This window comes from Ctenopharyngodon idella, chromosome 14 (genome assembly GCF_019924925.1).
Source record: "Ctenopharyngodon idella isolate HZGC_01 chromosome 14, HZGC01, whole genome shotgun sequence".
In the NCBI taxonomy this organism is placed as follows: Eukaryota; Metazoa; Chordata; class Actinopteri; order Cypriniformes; family Xenocyprididae; genus Ctenopharyngodon; species Ctenopharyngodon idella.
The window spans coordinates 17,013,044-17,035,201 of NC_067233.1; the positions used below are offsets into that span (position 1 = coordinate 17,013,044).

Consider the following 22,158-nt stretch of genomic DNA (forward strand, 5'->3'; position numbering starts at 1 on the left):
CGCATTTATTTTCAATAAAAATTTAAATAATGTTCTAAAAGTGAAAATGAACTAAGAACGAGTGTTTAATAATATTAAAAGTGTTTATTGGGTAGGGTTAGGGGAAGGTGTAGGGAGGGTTTTAATTCTCCCAATAAGGCAGCATCCATTTAATAATTTTAATAAATATAACCATTTACACTCTATGATATTATTGCATCCTGTTAATGTACAAAAATACTGAGGTGCAAATAGTATCTTCCAATATAAAGTATAGATAGCATGTAATTACTATTTAGCCTACTCTTATTGCAAAGAACAGATACTTTTACATAGTGTAAATAGAATCTATTGCTTTTTTCACCTAGTGTAAATAGCATATCGCTAAGAAAATGCTGCTATTGTCACTTAGTGTAAATAAAATAAATTGCTATTTTCCCTTAGTGTAAATAGCATCTATCACTATTTGCACTTGGTGTAAATAGCATCTATTGCTATTTGCACTTAGTGCAAATAGCCGCTGCCATAAAGAAATGCATTTTGTATTCTATTTTTATTTTTTTTGCAATTTTTTCTCAATTTTTGTAGGTAAAAAATCTTTAAACTATTTAATATAAGAACACCAACTGCTTTTTTTACTGTGGATTTGCAGCCTTAGAATAAATCAACTCCTACAATTTCATATGCCACCTATTTTCTTTTCCTTTTTTTTTTTTTTTTTTTTGACTTTTGTGCATTGCTAATATTTTAAAGTAAGGCTTCTAATCTATAAATAATACAGTAGAGTATGCTTGAACTCTTTTTTGGCTGTGTGGCATATTAATTTTTATCAAAATTTGATGACATTGATCGCCCTATGGGACCGGAAGCATCCAGCGCTATTTCTTTCAAAGCACATTAGTATCTAACACCACAGAAATCAATTCCAGGCCTGTGGGAGTGGGTTTTGGTTAAGGAGGTGGTTAAATAAAGATTTACTGATGAATGATGAATATGCCAGAGAGAGGTCAATACATCCTCTCTCTCCAGGACATGACAACATTGCATTGAATATGACCTTGAAGTAAGTGGAGAGATGTTTTTTCTTTTTCTTTTTCTGAAACAGTGTTCTGAAACAAAAATATTTTATTTTGTACCTTTCATGCTTTTTTCAGTTCCTGCTGAGGTGAAGAAAAAAAGAAGCTCAGGGCTTCATGGGAATTCTTTGTTTTTTCTTTTCTTTCTGTCTCAACTCATATTACACCAAATTTCCAAGAAATCTCTGTTATCGTGTAACGGTTTTCTCAAACAGAGATCTCCAAAGAATACGGAAGGCATGAAAAATATCTTTCTTATTTGATGATACCCTGTAGCGTTTGTGTGGTTGGATTGTGCAAGGACACGCAAAGAGATGCTTTGTGTGGTATTTATTTATTTTTTTATTCTTTCAGGGTAAAATATATTCAACTTTTCAATGCAGGCCATTATGTATACTTATACTCTTAATAAGTTTTGAGCCCTTTGATAAAAGGCCTTTATTCAATTTGTTTACTGTTTTGCTTTGTGGAAACTGTATGAAACTAATAAACTCAGCGAACTAAATAACGCATCTGCACAGATTCACCTTAATCTTAGAAGGAAAAACAGGATGCAGATCTCTGATTTTATCCAACGCTGAAAAACAAGTCATAAATTAGTATGATATTTGCATTACATGTAGGATGATGCAGGGCTTTTCAGATTTATCAGTCAACTGATTTATGGCTTTGATTCTGGGGAAGGCTGAAGCAGAACATGATTGAAGTACTGCTTACATTTATAAAGGCATTAAAGCATCTCAATATCATCATAATCTTATCAAAATCTTTGTGTCTGTCCCTAAGTGAATTTGACTATAAAAGGACCACAGGCTGTATTAAATGGATGGGGGCATAGCTTAGCCTCTTGTGATTTTTTAATGCATTATGTAATTATGCGTATCATTATGTGTATCTCTTTATATTATATTGTGGTGTAATTCCTAATTGCATTAGAAATCTTTATACTTTTTATAAGCGGTTTGGTAAGAAATGCCCAGTTAAAATGTCACAATAACCAGAGCCATGGCCTAACAGAGACTCTGACATGCTGAACCATGAAGTTTATGTGGGAAATGTGAGTTTGAATTCCTGATTATGACATTGAAAACCAACAAAAAACATAAGTGAAATATATATATATATATATATATATATTATAGTAAGACATTTGATAAATATATTTAAGATCAGTACACCAATGACATATTTCAGGCAGGCTACCATTAAAGGGTTAGATCACCCAAAAAATGAAAATTCTGTCATTTATTACTCACCCTCATGTCGTTCCACACCGGTAAGACCTTCGTTCATCTTCAGAACACAAATTAAGACATTTTTGTTGAAATCTGAGAGGTATATGACTCATCCATAGACAGCAATTTAATCAACACTTTCAAGGTCCAGAAAAGTACTAAAAAGCATGGTTAAAACCATCGACGTGACTGCAGTGGTTCAACCTTAACTTTATGAAGCGTCAGGAATACTTTTCGTGTGCAAAAACAAAACATTTATTCTCATACGTTGTTTACGTTTAGCGCTTCCAGGTTCTACATCAGAACGGCGTCTCATTATTGGCCATCACAAGCATGCGTTGTGCTGCTCATGTTACAGCTTTGGCCAATACTGAGCCAGCGTTTGGGCGTAAACACGGAAGCCTTCACTGTGCTTACTGCGTCACCTGTGTAAGGATAATGACAGGGAAGAGAAGAGATTGTTTAATAAAGTTGTTATTTTTGTTTTGTTTTTGCACACAAAAAGTATTCTCGTCGCTTCATAAAATTAAGGTTGAACTACTGCAGTCACGTCGACTGTTTTGACGATGTCTTTAGTACCTTTCTGGACCTTAAATGTGGTGAATATATTGCTGTCTATGGACGAGTCATATACTTCTCACATTTCATCAAAAATATCTTAATTTGTGTTCCGAAGATGAACGAAGGTCTTTCGGGTGTGGAACAACATGAGGGTGAGTAATTAATGACAGAATTTTCATTTTTGGGTGAACTAACACTTTAAGTTGTCTGCTGACAACAACGATTTTTTATACAACACATATATTATGTTGTTATGTAATCAAATGTTTTATATTATGTTGTTAAAGGTTTTGTTTAATATTATTTTATGTCATGTTAAATGTTATGTTATGTATGTTGTTATGTTGTTAAATTGTTTTGTTTTTGACAAATTATGTTAAATTTAGTCATCATATTTTGTGTGATGTTGTTAATAGTGTGATTAAATGTTTTGTTTTAATAACATTAATTATTTTTTGTTTTTTCATTTCAATAGATGTGACCCTGGACCACAAAACCAGTCATAAGTCGCACAGGTATATTTGTAGCAATAGCCAACAATACATTGTATGGGTCAAAATTATCAATTTTTATTTTATGAAAAATTCATTAGGATATTAAGTAAGATCATGTTCCATGAAGATATTTCCTACTGTGTTTTTTTGAGTGGATATACATTGCTAAGGACTTCATTTGGACAACTTTAAAGGCGATTTTCTCAATTTTTTTTTTTTTTTGCACTCAGATTCCAGATTTTCAAATAGTTGTATCTCGGCCAAATATCCTACCAAACCATATATCAATGGAAAGTTTATGTATAAATCTCAGTTTTAAAAAATGGACCCTTATGGTTTTGTGGTCAAGAGTCACAGATGTTATTTTTATGTTATGTTCTTAAATGTTAAGTAAGTTTTGTTTATGGTTTATGTCAATGTGTTGTTTTATGGTATATTGTTAAATGTTATTTAATTATGTTGCTTTATGTTGTTACTTCTTGGTATTATCATTAATGTTAATACAAAGAATAGGGCTCATGTGATGTCTTCAGAATTACTTCAGTTCTTGGAAGGTCATACAAGTTCTGAAATGTTTGTAGTCAGATAATGGACCACATTTACAATTATCCATTTAGCAAATGCTTTTACACAAAGCTGCTTACAAATGAGACTGGCCATTCATTAAGAAGAAAACCCTCTAGTTATTTGAATTCTGAGCTCCTGAATTTGCCATAAAGGTTCAGGATGTTTAAATATGTTCAACTGGGGAGATGTCTGACTTCATCCTCATGTTCATGAAACACTTTTTAGTTCATCCAGCCATCTTTATGAGGGGATTAACATCCTGGAATAGGGAAGCATCATTTAGGAAGAATGTTTACAACTTATGCTGCACCTGGTACTGTAAAATGGCTGTTATGGGATTATACACAGCAATTATAGGACATAATGAGGTTCGTGAAATGGGCTGCCCATATCATTATGAATAAACCATCTAACCATGTGCAACAGTTGATGAGGCAATAGATGTTATGAGTTGTCTTCAAATATATGGACTAAGAGATGATTCTTCAGTTTATTACTCTTCTGTCTTCTTTCATAGTCAAAAGTAATTACATAATAGGATGAATAAGAAAGAATAAGATTACATAAATTGTCTAAGCATTGAAAGTACATAAAATTTTTAATGTGGGGACACTGTCAAAATGACAAAAAAAAAAAATATATATATATATTTTCTAAAATTCTTCTAAAACTAATAACTACAAATGATTGTGGAACAGATGGACTTTAAGTAATTTAAAATTCTGAAATTATTCCTCTCCACCATATTTTTTTCATTTGCAGAAATAAATCCTTTTGTGTTCCAAGAAAGAAAGAAAAATGTATAGTTATTAAAAGGGATCGTTCACCGAAAAATGAAAGTTCTGTTATCATTTACTCACCCTCAAGTTGTCCCAAATCGGTATGAATTTCTTTCTTCTGTTGAACACAAAAGAAGATATTTTGAAGAATATGGGTAACCAAGCAGTTGATGGGCACCATTGACTTCCATAGTATTTTCCCCCATACTATTGAAGTCAATGGGGTCCATCAACTGTTTGGTTACCCATATTCTTCAAAATATCTTCTTTTGTGTTCATAAATTGAGGGTGAGTAAATGATGACAGAATTTTCATTTTTCGGTGACCGTTTAAGTGGTTCATATTCAGTACAATGTCATGAACCCAGTAAAAGTGTGATTGTTTATTTAAAAATACATACCAAAGTGATACAAGAACATGGTTTTACATTCAAATGGTCAAAGGCATTTTTTTATTTTTTTGAGTTTATTTATAGCACAAAAAAAACAAAAGCCTTCAGGACAGTACGGACAGACAAGAAACAGGATGTAAATGTTAAAACAGTGATCATGAAATATAGTTTTTTCTCCCTGAATAGCAAATGACCTAAAATTTTGTCATCTGCCTTTTCTCTCTGACTTCCCTACTAAAAAAGGCATTTGTCAATGTACGCAATAATATATTTTATGAGAAATAATACACAGTTCTTTGTTTGTTTGCCAGGCATCATAATGTGTTGATTGAGGGTGGCAAGACTGAAATGTGACTGGTCACACATAGTTTAAGTGTCACACGTTAACAGTGAACATGACTGTTCTCACTTGGGCCGCAGGGGCTTCTTAGAAAAAAAGGAAACACAGAACCACATCGAGAATTTCACACTGATATCATTGTGAATTCATGTAATAAAATGCTCAGAATCATACAGTCAGGGTTATTTTATCTTGTCCAGTGTTCTAAGTGAAGATTAAACAGACAGCTATACATGCATGACAGCAAGACTTCAAAGACATTTAAGATATTTAAATGTGTAATATATTTTCTAAAACACTTTAAAGTTAGGCCAATATCTACACATGTATGAAAGTGAAATTTAAAGCAGAATGCCATATTTATGATCAATTATGCCTGTCTTAGATCAGAATATTTGCATATTTTACTCACTAATAGACTTCAGCACGATACATACCCACAAAAACACTGCTTTTATTTCATATTACAAAGACATTTTATTTGACATCTACATAAAAGTCTGATGGTTCTCTTATTGTGTCTATCATTCCCCAACAATGCAAACAAAAGCCACCAATACAGTATAACAAAACACTTTTAATTGTCTTTACAGTGATAGTTTGCCCAAAAATGAAAATTCTGTGATCATTATGTGGAACACAAGAGAAAAAAGTTTTTGCAAAATTGTACTGAATGCGCAATGCCATGCATTTTCAATGAACAAGCACTGAAGTTTTTAAAGTTAAAAAAAGCACCATAACAGTATCATAAAAGTGGTCCAAATGACTTGTGCACTATACTGAAGTTATACTATAGCAAAACAAATCTTGTGTATGGATCGTTTTGAGTTAGAATGAATCAGTAGATGCAATTCACTAAACCAATCTGAATGATTCATTCACAAACTGAACTGATCTAGTTCTTGAGTTTAACTCACTGATTCAATGACTCTACTTGTAACGGTTGAAGGGGAATCATGAAAATGATCAGTGATACTCACTTGAATTTCAGTTTGTTCCCAAGCCTCATTCTCTATTCATTGTAATTGCTTGGAAAGTATGACAATTTTTCAACCTTTTTCCTTGTGTTTCACAGCACAAAATGTCATACAGAACGTGACTCGTGATGACAGAACTTTAGTTTTTGGGTGAACACAACTCATAAATTAACATTACACAACAAATAATAGATAAAGTAACAGTAAACATTGAAAATCACTTTTCCAGAGTGTGACAAACCACAAACATATAGTCGAGTGCTGACTCACTCCTTCATGCCTCCTGAAAGTTCACTGTGGCGTTTAATTTCACAGTTTTCCCCTTTGAGAAACAGTCTACAGTGCAACTGACACCCGTGCAGCAAGTGTTGCATTACAGGCCTTCTTGAAGTTTTCCTCAGGTAGCACATCGGGCAAAGTTCGGCGGGCGTTAGATGACAGTGCAACGGTGACTGGTGTCCGGGCTGACGCTAGACCCTCCGTCGGTTTTGACGGTGGTCTTGGATGAGCTGATCTGGGACCGTAGCTCTTTGCGATGGCAGAGGCGATCGCGGTAGTTCTGGGCGAATATCAGCAGCATGAGGGGGTTGATGCAGCTGTGAGAGTAACTTAAGCAGATGCTGATGTTGTACGCGTACACAAAGGCGGTGGTGGGCTGATAGATGCTAAGGTTGATCACCTGGATGACGTGGTAGGGAGACCAGCAGACCAGGAATAGGCCGATCACCATCAGAACTGTCTTAGTGGCCCGTTTGGCCCACACTGACTGCTTGCGTTTGACCCGCCGGATGGAGCGGAACACGTGGTACAAAGTGAGAGTGTAAAATGTACTAATTATAATCAGGGGGACAATGAAACCCAGCATGGACTGGTAGAGCGTGTACCAGTACATATCTTGTGGCCCATCCAGGTTAATCATACAGATGTCCATGTTCTTTTTGGAGATGACTTTAGCATATATCATGACTGGGATGCTCAGAAGGAAGCTGCCCACCCACACCATAATGTTGATGACGATGGTCCACTGAATGGTTCTCTTTTCAGATGTAGGATGTACAATTGCAACGTACCTGGGGGAAAAAAATCATTCAAAATTATTCAAAGTAATGTCATCCAAACTTCCAAAAGGTTGCTTTTTCATGTCATGAGACGTTATTTTGGTGAAATACAAATAAAAACGGTTTGAATGAGACTTTATAGCTTTTATGGTAGCTCAGATAATTTGGCCTTGAATTTTTTTTTCTTTTTTTCTTTGTGGACAGTGGTATCTGGGCAAATCTTAGATGTCTTCTATGTCCTCTATAGAGTAAGTGTGTTTGATTATTATGATCTTTTTGTCCAAGGAAAAGCTGGAGACTTTAGCAAGAGTAATTTGATCTCCATTTGATCTCACTTTTTAGGAGAAACAACTGAGATATTAAAGGTTTAATTCACCCAAAAATGAAATTTCTGTCTTTAAGTACTCACCCTCATGTTGTCCCATACCAGTAAGACCTTCGTTCATCTTCGGAACACAAATTAAGATATTTTGATGAAATCTGAGGGTTTCTGAAGCACACATAGGCAGCAACACCATTGCACCTTTTGAAGTCCAGAAAGGTAGTAAAGACATCATTAAAATGGTCAACGTCACTACAGTGGTTCAAACTTAATGTTATGAAGCGGCGAGAATATTTTTTGTGCGCACAAACAAAACAAAAATAACAACTTAATTTAACAATTTGAACTGTTGTCATATGCAGTTGACGTAGTGAACGCAGTTCAGCGCTTCCGTGTTTATGTCCGAACAGCGGCTCAGTATTGGCTGATGCTGATCACATGAGCAGCACGATGCATGCGTGTGATGCTGACGCAGAAGCTGGCCAAAAAAAAGTGAGTCTTCTGGTGTAGAACACGGAAGTGCTGAACTGCAATCACTACTCCAACTGCGTATGACAACAGTTCAAATTGTTAAATAAAAATGTTATTTTTGTTTTTTTTTTGCGCACAAAAAGAATTCTCGTCACTTCATAACATTAAGGTTGAACCACTGTAGTCACGTTGACTATTTTAATGATGTCTTTACTACCTTTCTGGACCTCAAAAGGTGCAATGACATTGCTGCCTATGTGTGCTTCAGAAACCCTCGGATTTCATAAAAATATCTTAATCTGTGTTCCGAAGATGAACGAAGGTCTTACTGGTTTGGGATGACATGAGGGTGAGTACTTAAAGACAGAAATTTCATTTTTGGGTGAACTAACCCTTTAAAGAAATCTCATTTCTTTCATATGTAATTCCATCAGTAAATTCACTTTTTTTTTTTCAGGAGTAAACTTTATAAAATGCTCAAGTGCAGGGCTATTATATTATTATACAACAGAGAGATGTTGAAACTATATCATATAAAGAACTTCATGTTTGAATAATCTGAAGCTTTCACTAAAGAATCTGAGTTCTTATTTTGTCCAGATTTTAAAACTACTAACTGCATCCATCCATTTTCCTGGTGGATTCCAGTGCATTTAGCCTACATTTCAATAACACATTATTAAATAATATTGTTATATAAACATGTAAATTAAATTATACATATAATGTAGCTTAATATTTGGCATATGTACACTACCAACTTTCAAAACTTTGGGGTTGATAAGAGTTTTTGAAAGAAGTCCGATATACTCATCAAGGCTGCATATTAAATAAAAAATGAAAACTGTAATATTGTGAGATACAGTTTAAAATAATTGTTTTCCATTTTAATATATTTTAAAATGTAATTTATTCCTGTAATGGCAAAGCTGAATTTTTAGCAGCCAATTTCAGTCACATGATCCATCAGAAATCATTCTAATATGCTGATTTGGTGCTCAAGCTAATTTTTCTTATTACCAATGTTGAAAACAGTTGTGCTGCTTAATGTTTTTGTGGAAATCATGATGCTTTTTTCAGAATTATTTGATTATTTAAAACAGACATATTTTGTAACATTTTAAATGTCACTTTTGATCAATTTAATACATTCTTGCTTGAAAAAAAAAGTATTAATCTGTCACAGCTGTCTTTGTCTTACTCTCTGTGGTACAAGTCTTTTTTTTTTAAAGCAGCTTTGTAGCAATATGTAGCTGACTTGTCTTGACTCTCGGAAAGCAAACCGGTCACATGCTACTAGAGCAGCAAAACATCACAGCAAGTGACAGATTTCTAAGAAATGCATTTGCTCTGTTTGTATCCTAAAATCAGATAAAAGCTTGAGCATAAAATCAACAGATGTGTACTTTTCTCGTGTACAGTCCAAACACATCAGCTTCATTTTTCATCAAATATAACAGCTCTCTTACTCTAGTCAGACAATATTTGTTTTTTTCCCCCTTGCAATTCCTTATAAAAGAAAAAGAATGTGTCTGGCTCCATGTATAATGTATTGCTCACAGTAGTAGCGGTGCTGCTCTTTAAACAGAATTTGGGATTATATTGCTTTGCAAAACATAATGAAAATGTGCAGCTAAGATACTTTATCTAAGTAACTCCAAGCATGTGACCCAGTAAAAACCCTTTGGGAAAACAGAAACGGCACTATATGAAAAAGTGTTATAGAGGAGCTTTATCATCTAATCATGCAGAGGCTTTCTGGGGGGCTCATATGTCTTTGACACTCACAACTAAGCAAAAAACTCTCCTCTGCACTTTATATTTTATGAGGACCTTTTGTATGTAGTGAGATATTGTGTGCTAAAGTGCTTTTGTGTGCCATAAATATAGGCTAAGTAAAAGGGTTTTTCAAAGTCACACACTGTTTGTTGCTGAAGTATACAGTCTTGCAGACTTAAGATACAAAAATGATGGATGCAGTTTGCTTATTCAAGGTCATGTAGCGTGGATCACACCCTTGAGAGTTGCATTGATTTCTTTTTCTTTTGCATACATTCAGTTGATTAACAGTGACGAAGAGCAGGGCTGTAATTTCATATAATTTGGTGAAAATGGTCTTTGCTCTGTAATTAGAGTTTGAATAAAGAATTCTATCCTTTTGACCTCAAAGCTGATAGTATAAGCATATTTAATATTATCTTAACTGAAAGAAACCTGTCAAGAACACGTCCAGGTCAGAAGTCACAGAAAGAAATGATTAAATTATATATATATTTAAAAAAAAATGTAGCCTATTATTTCACACACAATGTAAAACATTACATTTTCAGTTTTTATAATAAATGCAAACCAAACAAAAAATTAAACATATCTATTAAAAACTACTGTACTAAAATAATGAGCACCTAATGAGAAATAGTTGAGTTCATAGTGGTACAGGGATGACGTAAAAACCCTGAAGACTAATTCGCCAGTGGTTCTCTCAAGATTTTCCTATGTTTTTATAATTAAGTTTTTCAATTTATGAGTAGGTAATATAAGGTCTGTGGTAAACATAAGTTCATGATACTTGGACGTTTTGTTCTACAACGTTAAAGGGTAAGTTCACCCAAAAATGAAAATTATGTCATTTATTACTCACCCTCATGTCGTTCTACAACCGTAAGACCTTCGTTCATCTTCGGAACACAAATTAAGATATTTTTGATGAAATCCGATGGCTCAGTTAGGCCTCTATTGCCAGCAATGTCACCGAACCTCTCAAGATCCAGAAAGGTACTCAAAACATATTTAAAACAGTTCATGTGAGTACAGTGGTTCTATCTTAATATTATAAAGCAACGAGAATATTTTTGTGCACCAAAAAACAAAAACAAACAAAAAAAACATGACTCTTCAACAATATCTAGCGATGGCCGATTTCATAACAATGCTTCGAAGCTTTACGAATCTTGTTTCGAATCAGTGGTTCGGAGCGCCAAAGTCACGTGATTTCAGCAATTTGATTCGCACTCCGAACAACTGATTCGAAACAAAAGATTCGAAGCAGTGTTTTGAAATCGGCCATAACAAGATATTGTTGAAAAGTCGTTATTTTATTTTTTTATTTTTTTTGGCGCACAAAAAGTACATTATTTTTTATTTTTGGGTGAACTAATCCTTTAATAACACACACTCACACCCCAAACGTTTTTGTCTAGTTACTTATTAGACACATACGTTTGTTATTGTTGTCGTTGTTGTTGTTGTTTTAAAATATTCATGTTTTCGATATGGGTGTGTAAAATGTATGTAGAACAACACGTTCAAGTATCGTCAGGCCTACTTTGCAAGAGAGGTAAACAAAGTGTGTCCAGCAGTAACAGTTTACTGCATTACGATCACTGCATAAATATTCTGGAATTCTCCCAAATGCATGCAACTCTCACCTGTCAATGCAGAGCACAGTCACTATCCCCACTGTGGTAAACTGGTTACTGACGTCCACCACCACCACAGCTTTACACATGAAGTGCCCAAAGACCCACTGTCTGTCCCTGACCAACTGATGGATGTTGAACGGCATCACCAACAAGAACAGCAGGTCTGCAATGGCCAGATTCAGAACGTAAATATCAGAGACCATCTTCTTCTTGCATGCTGCCACAGCATAGATGACCAAACTGTTGGCCAGAACTCCAACTGAACACAGGATGCCGTAGATAGTGGGGAATATGTGCATGAAAGACGCGATGTCAATGATGCTGTACGACGGGACGGTTCGGTTCACACACGAAAAGTTGGAAGAATTTGCAAATTCGGAATCGCAAAAAATATCTGAGGTGTTCATCTTACAAAACTTTTTGCTTAAAAAAGAATAAATAAATATGAAAATTTGTAGTCTTAGTCTGGTCTGCACACGATTACGCAAGCTTTTACGCAGAGCCCTACTTCATATTCAAACCGTTTAAAGTTGTAAAAAGTCTCCCTCGGGTGTCAGTTGTCGTCCCGTTTTCATCTGCTTTGTTTTTCATTCAGTTCGCCGATGCCTCAGTCTTTTGAGATATTGTTTTAGTGCATATAAGTGCCCCTAAGCAGGAGCTTCTGTGCGTATTACGCGCGTCTGTCTCTTCCAGTAGCTGTTTGAAGAGATGCGCGTGTCTCCACCCTTTTAGAGCCCTCTCTCCAAGCTCACCCATCACACTCAATATAGAAAATTATTTGATGACTCTTTTATGCACAGTCCTTAACAGCAAGAGCAAACTCCAGTGGTCACAATGAATTTCTTTATACACTATTATGAACTTTGTGAACCTGTTGCATGCACGTCTTATTAGATCTTATAGTTTAATCATTTACATTTGCAATATTGGCAGCTGCTTTTATTCAAAGTGATTTTACCTATACATTTTATAATTTCATGACTAGGTGCTGCAAGCACCATGCTCTACTGTTTAAGATACTAATGGATGTTACTATATTCAGATAAGCTGGGCATTATCACTGTTCATTGTGTTGTGTAGATTAATTGTTAAATTGATTTTGCTGCCCAGCCCTTCTATTGATTATGTTCTTGTAACAGGTAAAGAGTAACATATTAATTTGTGCACACTTTAAAACTAAAGCCTTATCTCCCCAACACACATCCTTAATCAAGTATCAGCACCACTGCATTCCTGTAAAAACAGGCACTCCATCATCTTGTCTAGATTTGAGGGAACACTTTTCAGGAGAGAACGGAGCATGTCTTTTGAAGATTAGAAACTTCTCCAATGATTAAAAAAAAAAAAAGTAACTTAAGGTGCTCATCCTCTGCCAGCACTGTGATAGAACAGAAAGGATATTGATGAGAAAAGTTTATACCAGAAAAACTTTATTGCATACATTTATTGATTTTTATCCACACAATCTTACAAATGAGATGTGTAAAAGAGCAATGCAGCAGTCCAGTTTAGAGATGGTCTGAATGAGTATAGTAGTTTTATTGAATGCGTATTCGCAATATTATTGTTATATACACTTTTTTGGTATAATTACCATTTTTAAATATATTTTAAAGACGTCTGTTATGCTCATCAAGGCTGTATTTATTCAAGAAAGAAAATACAGTAAAACAGTAATATTGTGAATGACTACAATATTTTTTTAATGATTTTTTTATTTAATATATTTTAAAATGTAATTTATTCCTGAATTTTCAGCATCATTACTCCAGTCTTCAGTGTCACGTGATCCTTCAGAAATCATTTTTTAAATCAATTATTATTGGTGCTCAATTATTAAAGGGTTAGTTCACCCAAAAATGAAATATCTGTCATTAATTACTCACCCTAATGTCGTTCCACACCCGTAAGACCTTCGTTCATCTTCGGAACACAAATTAAGATATTTTGATGAAATGCGAGAGTTTTTTTTTAATTTTTTTATCCCCAATTGAAAGCAACGAAATTACCACATTCAATGTCCTGAAAAGTAGTAAAAACATTGTTAAAATAGTCAACGTGACTACAGTGGTTCAACTTTAATGTTATGAAGCAACGGGAATACGGGAAGCAACGGGAATTTTTGCGCAAAAACAACAAAACAAAAATAACGACTTCATTCAACAAATTCGTCTCTGCCATGTCAATCTGCAACGCTATTTTGTTGCAGAACTTCCAGGTTCTACTTCTGAACGGCAGCTCAGTATTGGCCGATGCTGGTCACGTGAGCAGCACGACACATGCGTGTGATGTTGACGCAGGAGATAACATTTATTCGGACATAAACACGGAAACACAGCACTGCACCAACTGCAAACCAGACTTACAGAGAAGAAGAAAAATTGTTCAATAAAGTCATTATTAATTATTTTATTATTTTTGTTTTTGCGCAACTTCAAAACATTAAGGTTGAACCACTGTTGTCACGTTGACTATTTTAATGATGTTTTTACTACTTTTCTGGACATTGAATGTGGTAATTTTGTTGCTTTCAGTGAAGTATAAAAAAACCTCTCAGATTTCATCAAAAATATCTTAATTTGTGTTTGAAGGTCGAAGATGAACGAAGGTCTTACATTGATTGTAGGTAATTCATTTTTAGGTGAACTAACCCTTTAATAATGATTCTTACTATTCTCAATGTTGAAATCATTTTTTGCTGCTAATATTTTGTGGAAAATATTCTTTTTTTTTTCATGATTCTTTGCTAAATAGAAATCTTTTGTAACATAATGAATGTCTGTCACATTTCATCAATTTAAGTTCCTTGCTGAATAATAGTATTTTTTAATTAATTAATTATTAGTCTTTCTTACCCCAAACTTGTGTATCACAGATTCCAAATATTAAAATTGTTTTCAACATTAATAATAATAAGAAATGTTTTTTGAGTACCAAATCAAATTACAGTTTTTACTGTATTTTTGATCAAATAAATGCTCCCTTGAGCATAAGCATATATACAACAACTGTAACTGAAATGTACAAATCTTTATGAGAGAGAGCACATACCCACAGCGTGTTATTGTAAAGTTTACAGTGCATTGAATCTCTTTTACTCCACCAGAGAAAATAAAGGTGCTCATGTTCTTCTCACACATCACAGCGCTCTCACACACTCATTCACTCTCTCTGCACACGTTCATTTACTGCTGTCATAAATCCACCATATCAACCTCAAAACTGTTCAAATGTCACAGTTTTCACACTTCATTTTTCACGAGGAGATAATTAAAGCCACAGTCTTTGTTACAATGTGTGAAATCTGAGGGAACAACGTGTGTGTATGTGTGTGTGTGAGAGAGAGAGCATGTTTATGTTTATGTCTCCATAAAATTAAACTGGCTGAAGCACATTTAATGGTTACGTTGGCTTTAGCCTGAGGTTGATTGCATGTCTCGTGATTTGGATGGGTGACCAAATGATCTTCAGTCACTCTGACATCTTTAGTCATGGCCTCAGCCTGGAAAAGAGCAATATACAATCATATTCTTATATTGTATGCTATATATTAGGTGCTATTCTCTTCAACCATTTACAGTAGACCCATAAATTATTTGGACACTTTGGTCACACAGTGTATTGCAAAACATAATGTATATATTATTGATCTCAAACTAATTATTGAGAAAAAAATGAAAGTTCAGAAGCTACTAAAATTCAGGTAAATGTTTCATTGTCCCTCCCACAATTAAATGTTTTACAGACAATGAAATACACAAGTACAATACTCCAATTGAATGATTTGAATAGCTTTTCAATGTAAGAGTCTTAACAAAAAATGTAATGATGCTCTGTCTTTCTCTCTCTTTTGCCTGAAAAAGTACATAAACTCCTGTTATGGCCTTGTAGAATTAGTATAATTATATTTAATCATTGTGGCAAGGTCAGATGAAAAACGGCACTGACCTTGGAATTATTGCGCCCTGAAATAAATAATTAAAATCAATGAGCTTCAAGGAGAAGGTGAAGGCTTTGTTCAAGGAGCAGCGTAATTATGGAAAACTCGTCAAAATCTCCTGCTCAACTGCCAGTTTGTTGAGTCTCATTACTTCACAGTTGGTTCATGCTTCTCTTTTCTAAGTCTGCTGATTATGAAAGGTAATTTGCAAATGTTGATATATGTGGATTCATTCATGTTAATAATGCATGTCCTCGTTCATATTAATCAGCATAAGTAGATTGGTTTACTTGTGTTCCCGCAGAACTGAAAACTCCTTGTGTTCATATTGTTTTTGATACAGTCTTTTATCTCCGAAGCAATTAAAACAGTGTGCGATTTGCATTCCATTTTGTGTCACATGTTTTATTGCAATACATAGTCAGTCCCTGATGATTGTCACAGAATGTAACATAAACACCAAGATTCAGATACAGACTATTCAAATATCCACTTGAAAGCACTGAGGAATGCATGCTTTCAGGCAAATGTTTCTCTGAATCCTCTCAAAAACAAATTAAAAAAAGATAACAGAGAAAACATGGACATGGCACTAAGATAAATGGCCCAAAGGAAAGGGGGGTGGAGATGAAATAGAGAGTATGGCTGTTTTACTTTGTGGTCACATGCCTACAAAGATCATATGATGTCTTGTAGTACTGGGAGATGTTTGGCAAGATAGCAATCTGTGTTTCAAGACTACACATCTCGATCCCCAAACCCTAATGTTTTCTTGACGCCTATCATGCTCAAAATGCTTAAATACAAGTAAGGCAGCTAAATAGGTTTCGAGACAAAGCTATTATGAATGAAAACATTTATGGCCAGCAGAGGGCGCTGAAGTGCAGCAGTCAGTCAGTACTCTGAACACAAACCTATTTCACAATCCACACAGGTAGTTGGGGTAAACATACTTTTCCCGCTTTTTTGTCAGTGAGCGGTCGTCAGTTTTGATTAATATAAGCTGCTTTAGTTGAACTCGACAGTGAACCTCGACGTTTTAAAATGTTTCTTTAGCCTGACGTGAACAACAATCTGAGGTGGTAAATATTGATCCATGTGAAAAAAAGAAGAGAGAAATTGTACTGTAAATACAGTGTTTCTTGAATAATTTAAAATCGATCTTACGTAGAGATTATATGGAAAAGTAAGAACATAACAGCAATGCAAACATTACCATAGTTTACTCTGTACAATCTTTATTCATAATTGTATTATTTTTGGTGGTGTCTGTCCCTGTTCATTAGTAGTATATAGGTGCCATTTTTGCATTTTCCAAAAAAAAGTAGTGAGGCTTTGAATGGCTGCTTACGAGTAGAGTATATGTAAATGTGATTGTAAACATGCTTCCCCTTGAGTCATGAGACATGCTTTTATTTAGTTATGAAACATGACACTATTTATCTTTGTTTCATCATCCCTGGGAAATCAATGGAATGTTGGTGATGAACTTCACATTAAAATTCAACAATAATCTCGCTCTATGATCACTGCCATTGATAAACGGATAAAGCCGAAGTTTCTTACATTGCTACTGAAGATTTGTGCTTTGCAAACAGGTTCACTAACTCTTCACAAGATACACAAACTCACACGATTTAGCCTATCCTGTCAAAAAGACATTATAAAATGGTAATTCTATCATTTTGTCTTTTAGTGGTCTTAAGATACCATGTTTGAGCTGGTTTTCATCTCAGGTGTGATTTTATAATTAAGAGAGAGGAAGGTGCCTGTACAACTACTAATCAAGATGTCAAAGGAGATTCAGAGAATATAAAGTGAGTCATGGGCCAAAATCATTTAATTTTATTGATTCAATCGCATGGTTTGCTGTAGCCAAGTTTAATCAATTTAATTGTGGTAGTACTGATGGAAAATTGAATAATACGATCTGACAGGATTTGTGCTTTCACATTAAAGTTTATGAAACAAATGCAGTAACACAGAGAAAAATCTTTGAACCTGTTCACCGTGCACAAAAACACACACACACATGCACACACAGTCATTCGTTTGTCATTTAGATGATGCTTTTTATCCAAATTAAAAGTACTCATATACTTTGTTCTAGGAGTTTTCCTATTCACATTACTATTCTTCAGAAACTATTCAGAAAAGGATTTCAAAAGCAAAATCACATGAAAAACAACTGTACAAAAGAAAGCTTTTGATTTAGTCATTGAATTATATATTAAAATATAGTATATTTGAAGTTTATTGCAAAATATTCAGATATATACAAATAGTATGAAGTTTATTTATTATTATTTTTATTTATTATTATTTTTTATTTCTTTGAACCTTTTTTATGACTTCTATATAAGAATATGATTTTTATATAAAGCACTTTGAATTACCTGTGTATGAATTGAGCTATATAAACTCGCCTTGCCTTGCCTTGCCAGGAGAACAGAAGGAGTAACACAATGCTTCATGAGTGCTGGATCTCTCTCTCTCCGGGACTGTGAGTAGTGTTTATTAACAGAGTAGTGTGAGTGTGAGTAGTGTGTATTACCAGCGACTTTGGCTTCTACAGAAGCACGTACCATCGATTAACAACCTCAGAGCACACATTTGGTCTGTCTTGAGAGGTTTATATGTTATCACTAAAAATCAATTTCCATATTTTCACTTCCGGAACCTGACTGGTGAAATTTATTATAGGGTTGAGTGCCTTGCTTAAGGGCACAATGATGATAGTATATGGATTGAAGAGCCTGATCCTGGAATTTGTCAATTGCAAGGCCAAATTTTTAACCATTAGATTACCACCACCCAGATGCAGCTTGTCAGGTCCTTGCTAGATATAGTGGTCAATAAATCAGTTAATAAGCGTGGTGGAGAGAGGACGCCGGGACAGTACACCGTCCAAAACACAATATATCAGTTTATGTACTGTCAAAAAGCAAATGAAGTTTCAGAAACAAACCCAAACATAAGTGAAATGCAGCACTAACTAAGTTTTGTTCACTAACTGATCACTCATAATGATTTATTTGTTTGTGTGAAGTGCTTGCAGCAACTATGATCTGCTCACTTAACGCATGCAGCATGAGTTTATTTCCGAATTTTATCCAAAACAAGGCGTCCACACATAGCAGAGATGAGCATGAGAGTGAATGACACAGAACAGTCACTGTGCTGCAAACACCACTGCTGATTTATTTGTTTTTGTTGTACCACAGGGAAATGAGCATGAAATAGAAAATATTCAAGTCACACATGCACCTAAAGTTAAAATAAGGTTAAACCAGGACAGAAATACAGTGTTTTCACACTGACAGTGTATCTGTGGTGTAAGTTGAGTTGCTACGGCCATATATAAAATCTGGATTCCAAAGATTAAGTGATTAGTTTATATTATGTTTTAAAATACTCGTAATCAGATTACAGTTACTTTTTAATTGATTATATGATTACATATTATTCTTACAAGTAAATTATTCATAATTAATTGATTCTCCCTACTACTTCTTTTTTATCTTATAAATGTTCCTTTCTAAAAAAGTCTACTGCTTATATATGTACAGAAGATCTTCCAGATTTATGGAATTACACACACAGACCATCCACTAGTCATGTGACTACCACTGGAAACTGAGACCCAGTTAAGTTAATAAGGTCAATAATGTCTTTCCACCAATAAGCTGGTGTGTGGTGGGTGTTTGGCACAATATGGCTGCCGTCGCATCATCCAGGTTTATATTTAGGTATACGGGTATTGTACAACCTGAATTCCGGGAATGTTGGGACGTTTTTTAAATTTGAATAAAATGAAAACTAAAAGACTTTCAAATCACATGAGCCAACATTTTATTCACAATAGAACATAGATAACATAACAAATACAAATAACAAATGTTTAAACTGAGAAATTTTACAATTTTGTGAGCTCATTTCAAATTTGATGCCTGCTACAGGTTTCAAAATAGTTGGGTCGGGGGCATGTTTATCATGGTGTAGCATCTTCTCTTCTTTTCAAAACACTTTGAAGACTTCTGGGCATCGAGGTTATGAGTTTCTGGAGTTTTGGTGATGGAATTTGGTCCCATTCTTGCCTGATATAGGTTTCCAGCTGCTGAAGAGTTTGTGGTCGTCTTTGATGTATTTTTCGTTTAATGATGCGCCAAATGTTCTCTATAGGTGAAAGATCTGGACTGCAGGCAGGCCAATTCAGCACCCGGACTCTTCTACGACGAAGCCATGCTGTTGTAATAGCTGCAGTATGTGGTTTTGCATTGTCCTGTTGAAATACACAAGGCCTTCCCTGAAATAGACGTTGTCTGGAGGAGAGCATATGTTGCTCTAAAACCTTTATATACCTTTCAGCATTCATACATAGTGCCTTCCAAAACATGCAAGCTGCCCATACTGTATGCACTTATGCACCTCCATACCATCAGAGATGCTGGCTTTTGAACTGAATGCTGATAACACGCTGGAAGGTCTCCCTCCTTTCCCGGAGGACACAGCGTCCGTGATTTCCAACAAGAATGTCAAATTTGGACTCGTCTGACCATAGAACACTTTACCACTTTGAAACAGTCCATTTTAAATGAGCCTTGGACCACAGGACACGATGGCGCTGGACCATGTTCACATGTGGCTTCCTTTTTGCATGATAGAGCTTTAGTTGGCATCTGCAGATGGCACGGCGGATTGTGTTTACCGATAGTGGTTTCTGGAAGTATTCCTGGGCCCATTTAGTAATGTCATTGACACATTCACGCCGATGAGTGTTGTCTGAGGGCCCGAAGACCACGGGCCTTGTCCCTTACACACAGAGATTTCTCCAGTTTCTCTGAAACTTTTGATGATGTTATGCACTGTAGATGATGAGATTTGCAAAGCCTTTGCAATTTGACGTTGAGGAACATTGTTTTTGAAGTATTCCACAATCTTTTTTACGCACTCTTTCACAGCTCTGCCTATCTTTACTTCTGAGAGACTCTGCCTCTTTAAGACATCCTTTTATAGCTAATCATGTTACAGACCTGATATCAATTAACTTAATTAGTTGCTAGTTGTTCTCCCAGCTGAATCTTTAATTCAGCTTCAAAATTTCTTGCTTTTTCAGCCATTTGTTGCCCCCATGCCAACTTTTTTGAGCGCTGTAGCAGGCATCAAATTTGAAATGAGCTCATTTAGTGGATAAAAGTGTAAAATTTCTCAGTTTAAACATTTGTTATGTTATCTATGTTCTATTGTGAATAAAATATTGGCTCATGTGATTTGAAAGTCTTTTAGTTTTCATTTTATTCAAATTTAAAAAACGTCCCAACATTTACAGAATTTGGGTTGTAATTTATTGTAAAACAACTTACAACTTTTATTTATTTTTTAGGATATTTAGGCAAGGCATTTGTTGTTTATATGGATGTTTAAGGATTTTTCTTTCTAAATAATGATAATTTTATGCAAATGCATGCATATGAATCAGAGCTGTGCTATGCTCAAGGGTCCTTCTAAGTAATCTGACCTGCGTCGTAACCTTCTTATCACTGGCTCCCTCCAACATCCAGAAACATGGTTATCTCAGTTAATATCTGGCTCTTGGCTGACTTTACATCAGTTCATATACTCCCTGAGAAATATTTACATTATATGCTTCAAATTAGACATTTAGATGGCTCTAAAAATATTTGCCGCCATCATCGTGATAATTATCACTGAAATAATGTAGGCTAAATGCGCTTTGTGACATTCCTCTTCAACAAGGGCTATTTAATCAGTGAAAGCTCAGATTTATGGATGCGTACAATGTACCACTAGCAAGAAACTGCTTTTTTAACCTCTCTGTGTTCTTTGCATAATTTTTCTTTCATAGTTCTTGATGCATGCAGCAAGCCTTTAAGCCACATGCCAGTAAATTAAAGGGTCATGTTATTGCACATTCATGTTAATAAAAAATGTCCAAAGGCAATGAAAAATAATAACATACAGTGATTAGGGAACGAGCAGTCTATGAACCAGTGGACACATGGCTATTTTAGCTTGCAGTGATAATTAGCCAAATTGAGAAAATATTGCAGGTCAAAGGGTCTCCAGCGTTACTTGAAAACATACAAAATGATGCCAAAACAACATCGCTGTTATCATCATAAGAAAACATTTTATAATTCTAATAAAATATGTTATAATTATATTAAATTATAACAATATTAATTATATTAATTAGTTATATTAATTTACATAAATATTTTTTCCACATTATAACATACTATTCTCTTACACAATATAATTTTATAACTTTTAAACAAAAGTTTACTATGGTAGTAAATGGGGGCGAGACCAGTTACCTGTTACTGACATTCCCTTTAAGGCTCAAAATGGTTCCGAATTAGAGGGTTTTGTGTTGTTATGGTGACCCGTCTAAAGATATGTTTACACCTTCTTACAGCTCTGTGTTCTATGCCAGATAATGACTCTCGTGCCAATAGTAGACAACACATGCTAACACATTCCATAGGTTTAATAGAATAAAAGACTGATGCACTTGCACAGATA

The 22,158-nt window shown here is 34.8% G+C and overlaps 1 protein-coding gene across 1 annotated transcript; it reads right to left on the reverse strand.

Moving 5' to 3' along the window:
• Positions 1 to 5,150: 5,150 nt before the first annotated feature.
• On the reverse strand, positions 5,151 to 12,342 carry LOC127494267 (melanin-concentrating hormone receptor 2). The gene is made up of 2 exons (XM_051860014.1): positions 11,679 to 12,342; positions 5,151 to 7,469 (listed from the first exon to the last, which is right to left on the reverse strand). Exons 1-2 carry the CDS (start codon positions 12,077 to 12,079, stop codon positions 6,830 to 6,832), a joined length of 1,041 nt encoding a protein of 346 aa, XP_051715974.1. The 5' UTR covers positions 12,080 to 12,342; the 3' UTR covers positions 5,151 to 6,829.
• Positions 12,343 to 22,158: the final 9,816 nt, after the last annotated feature.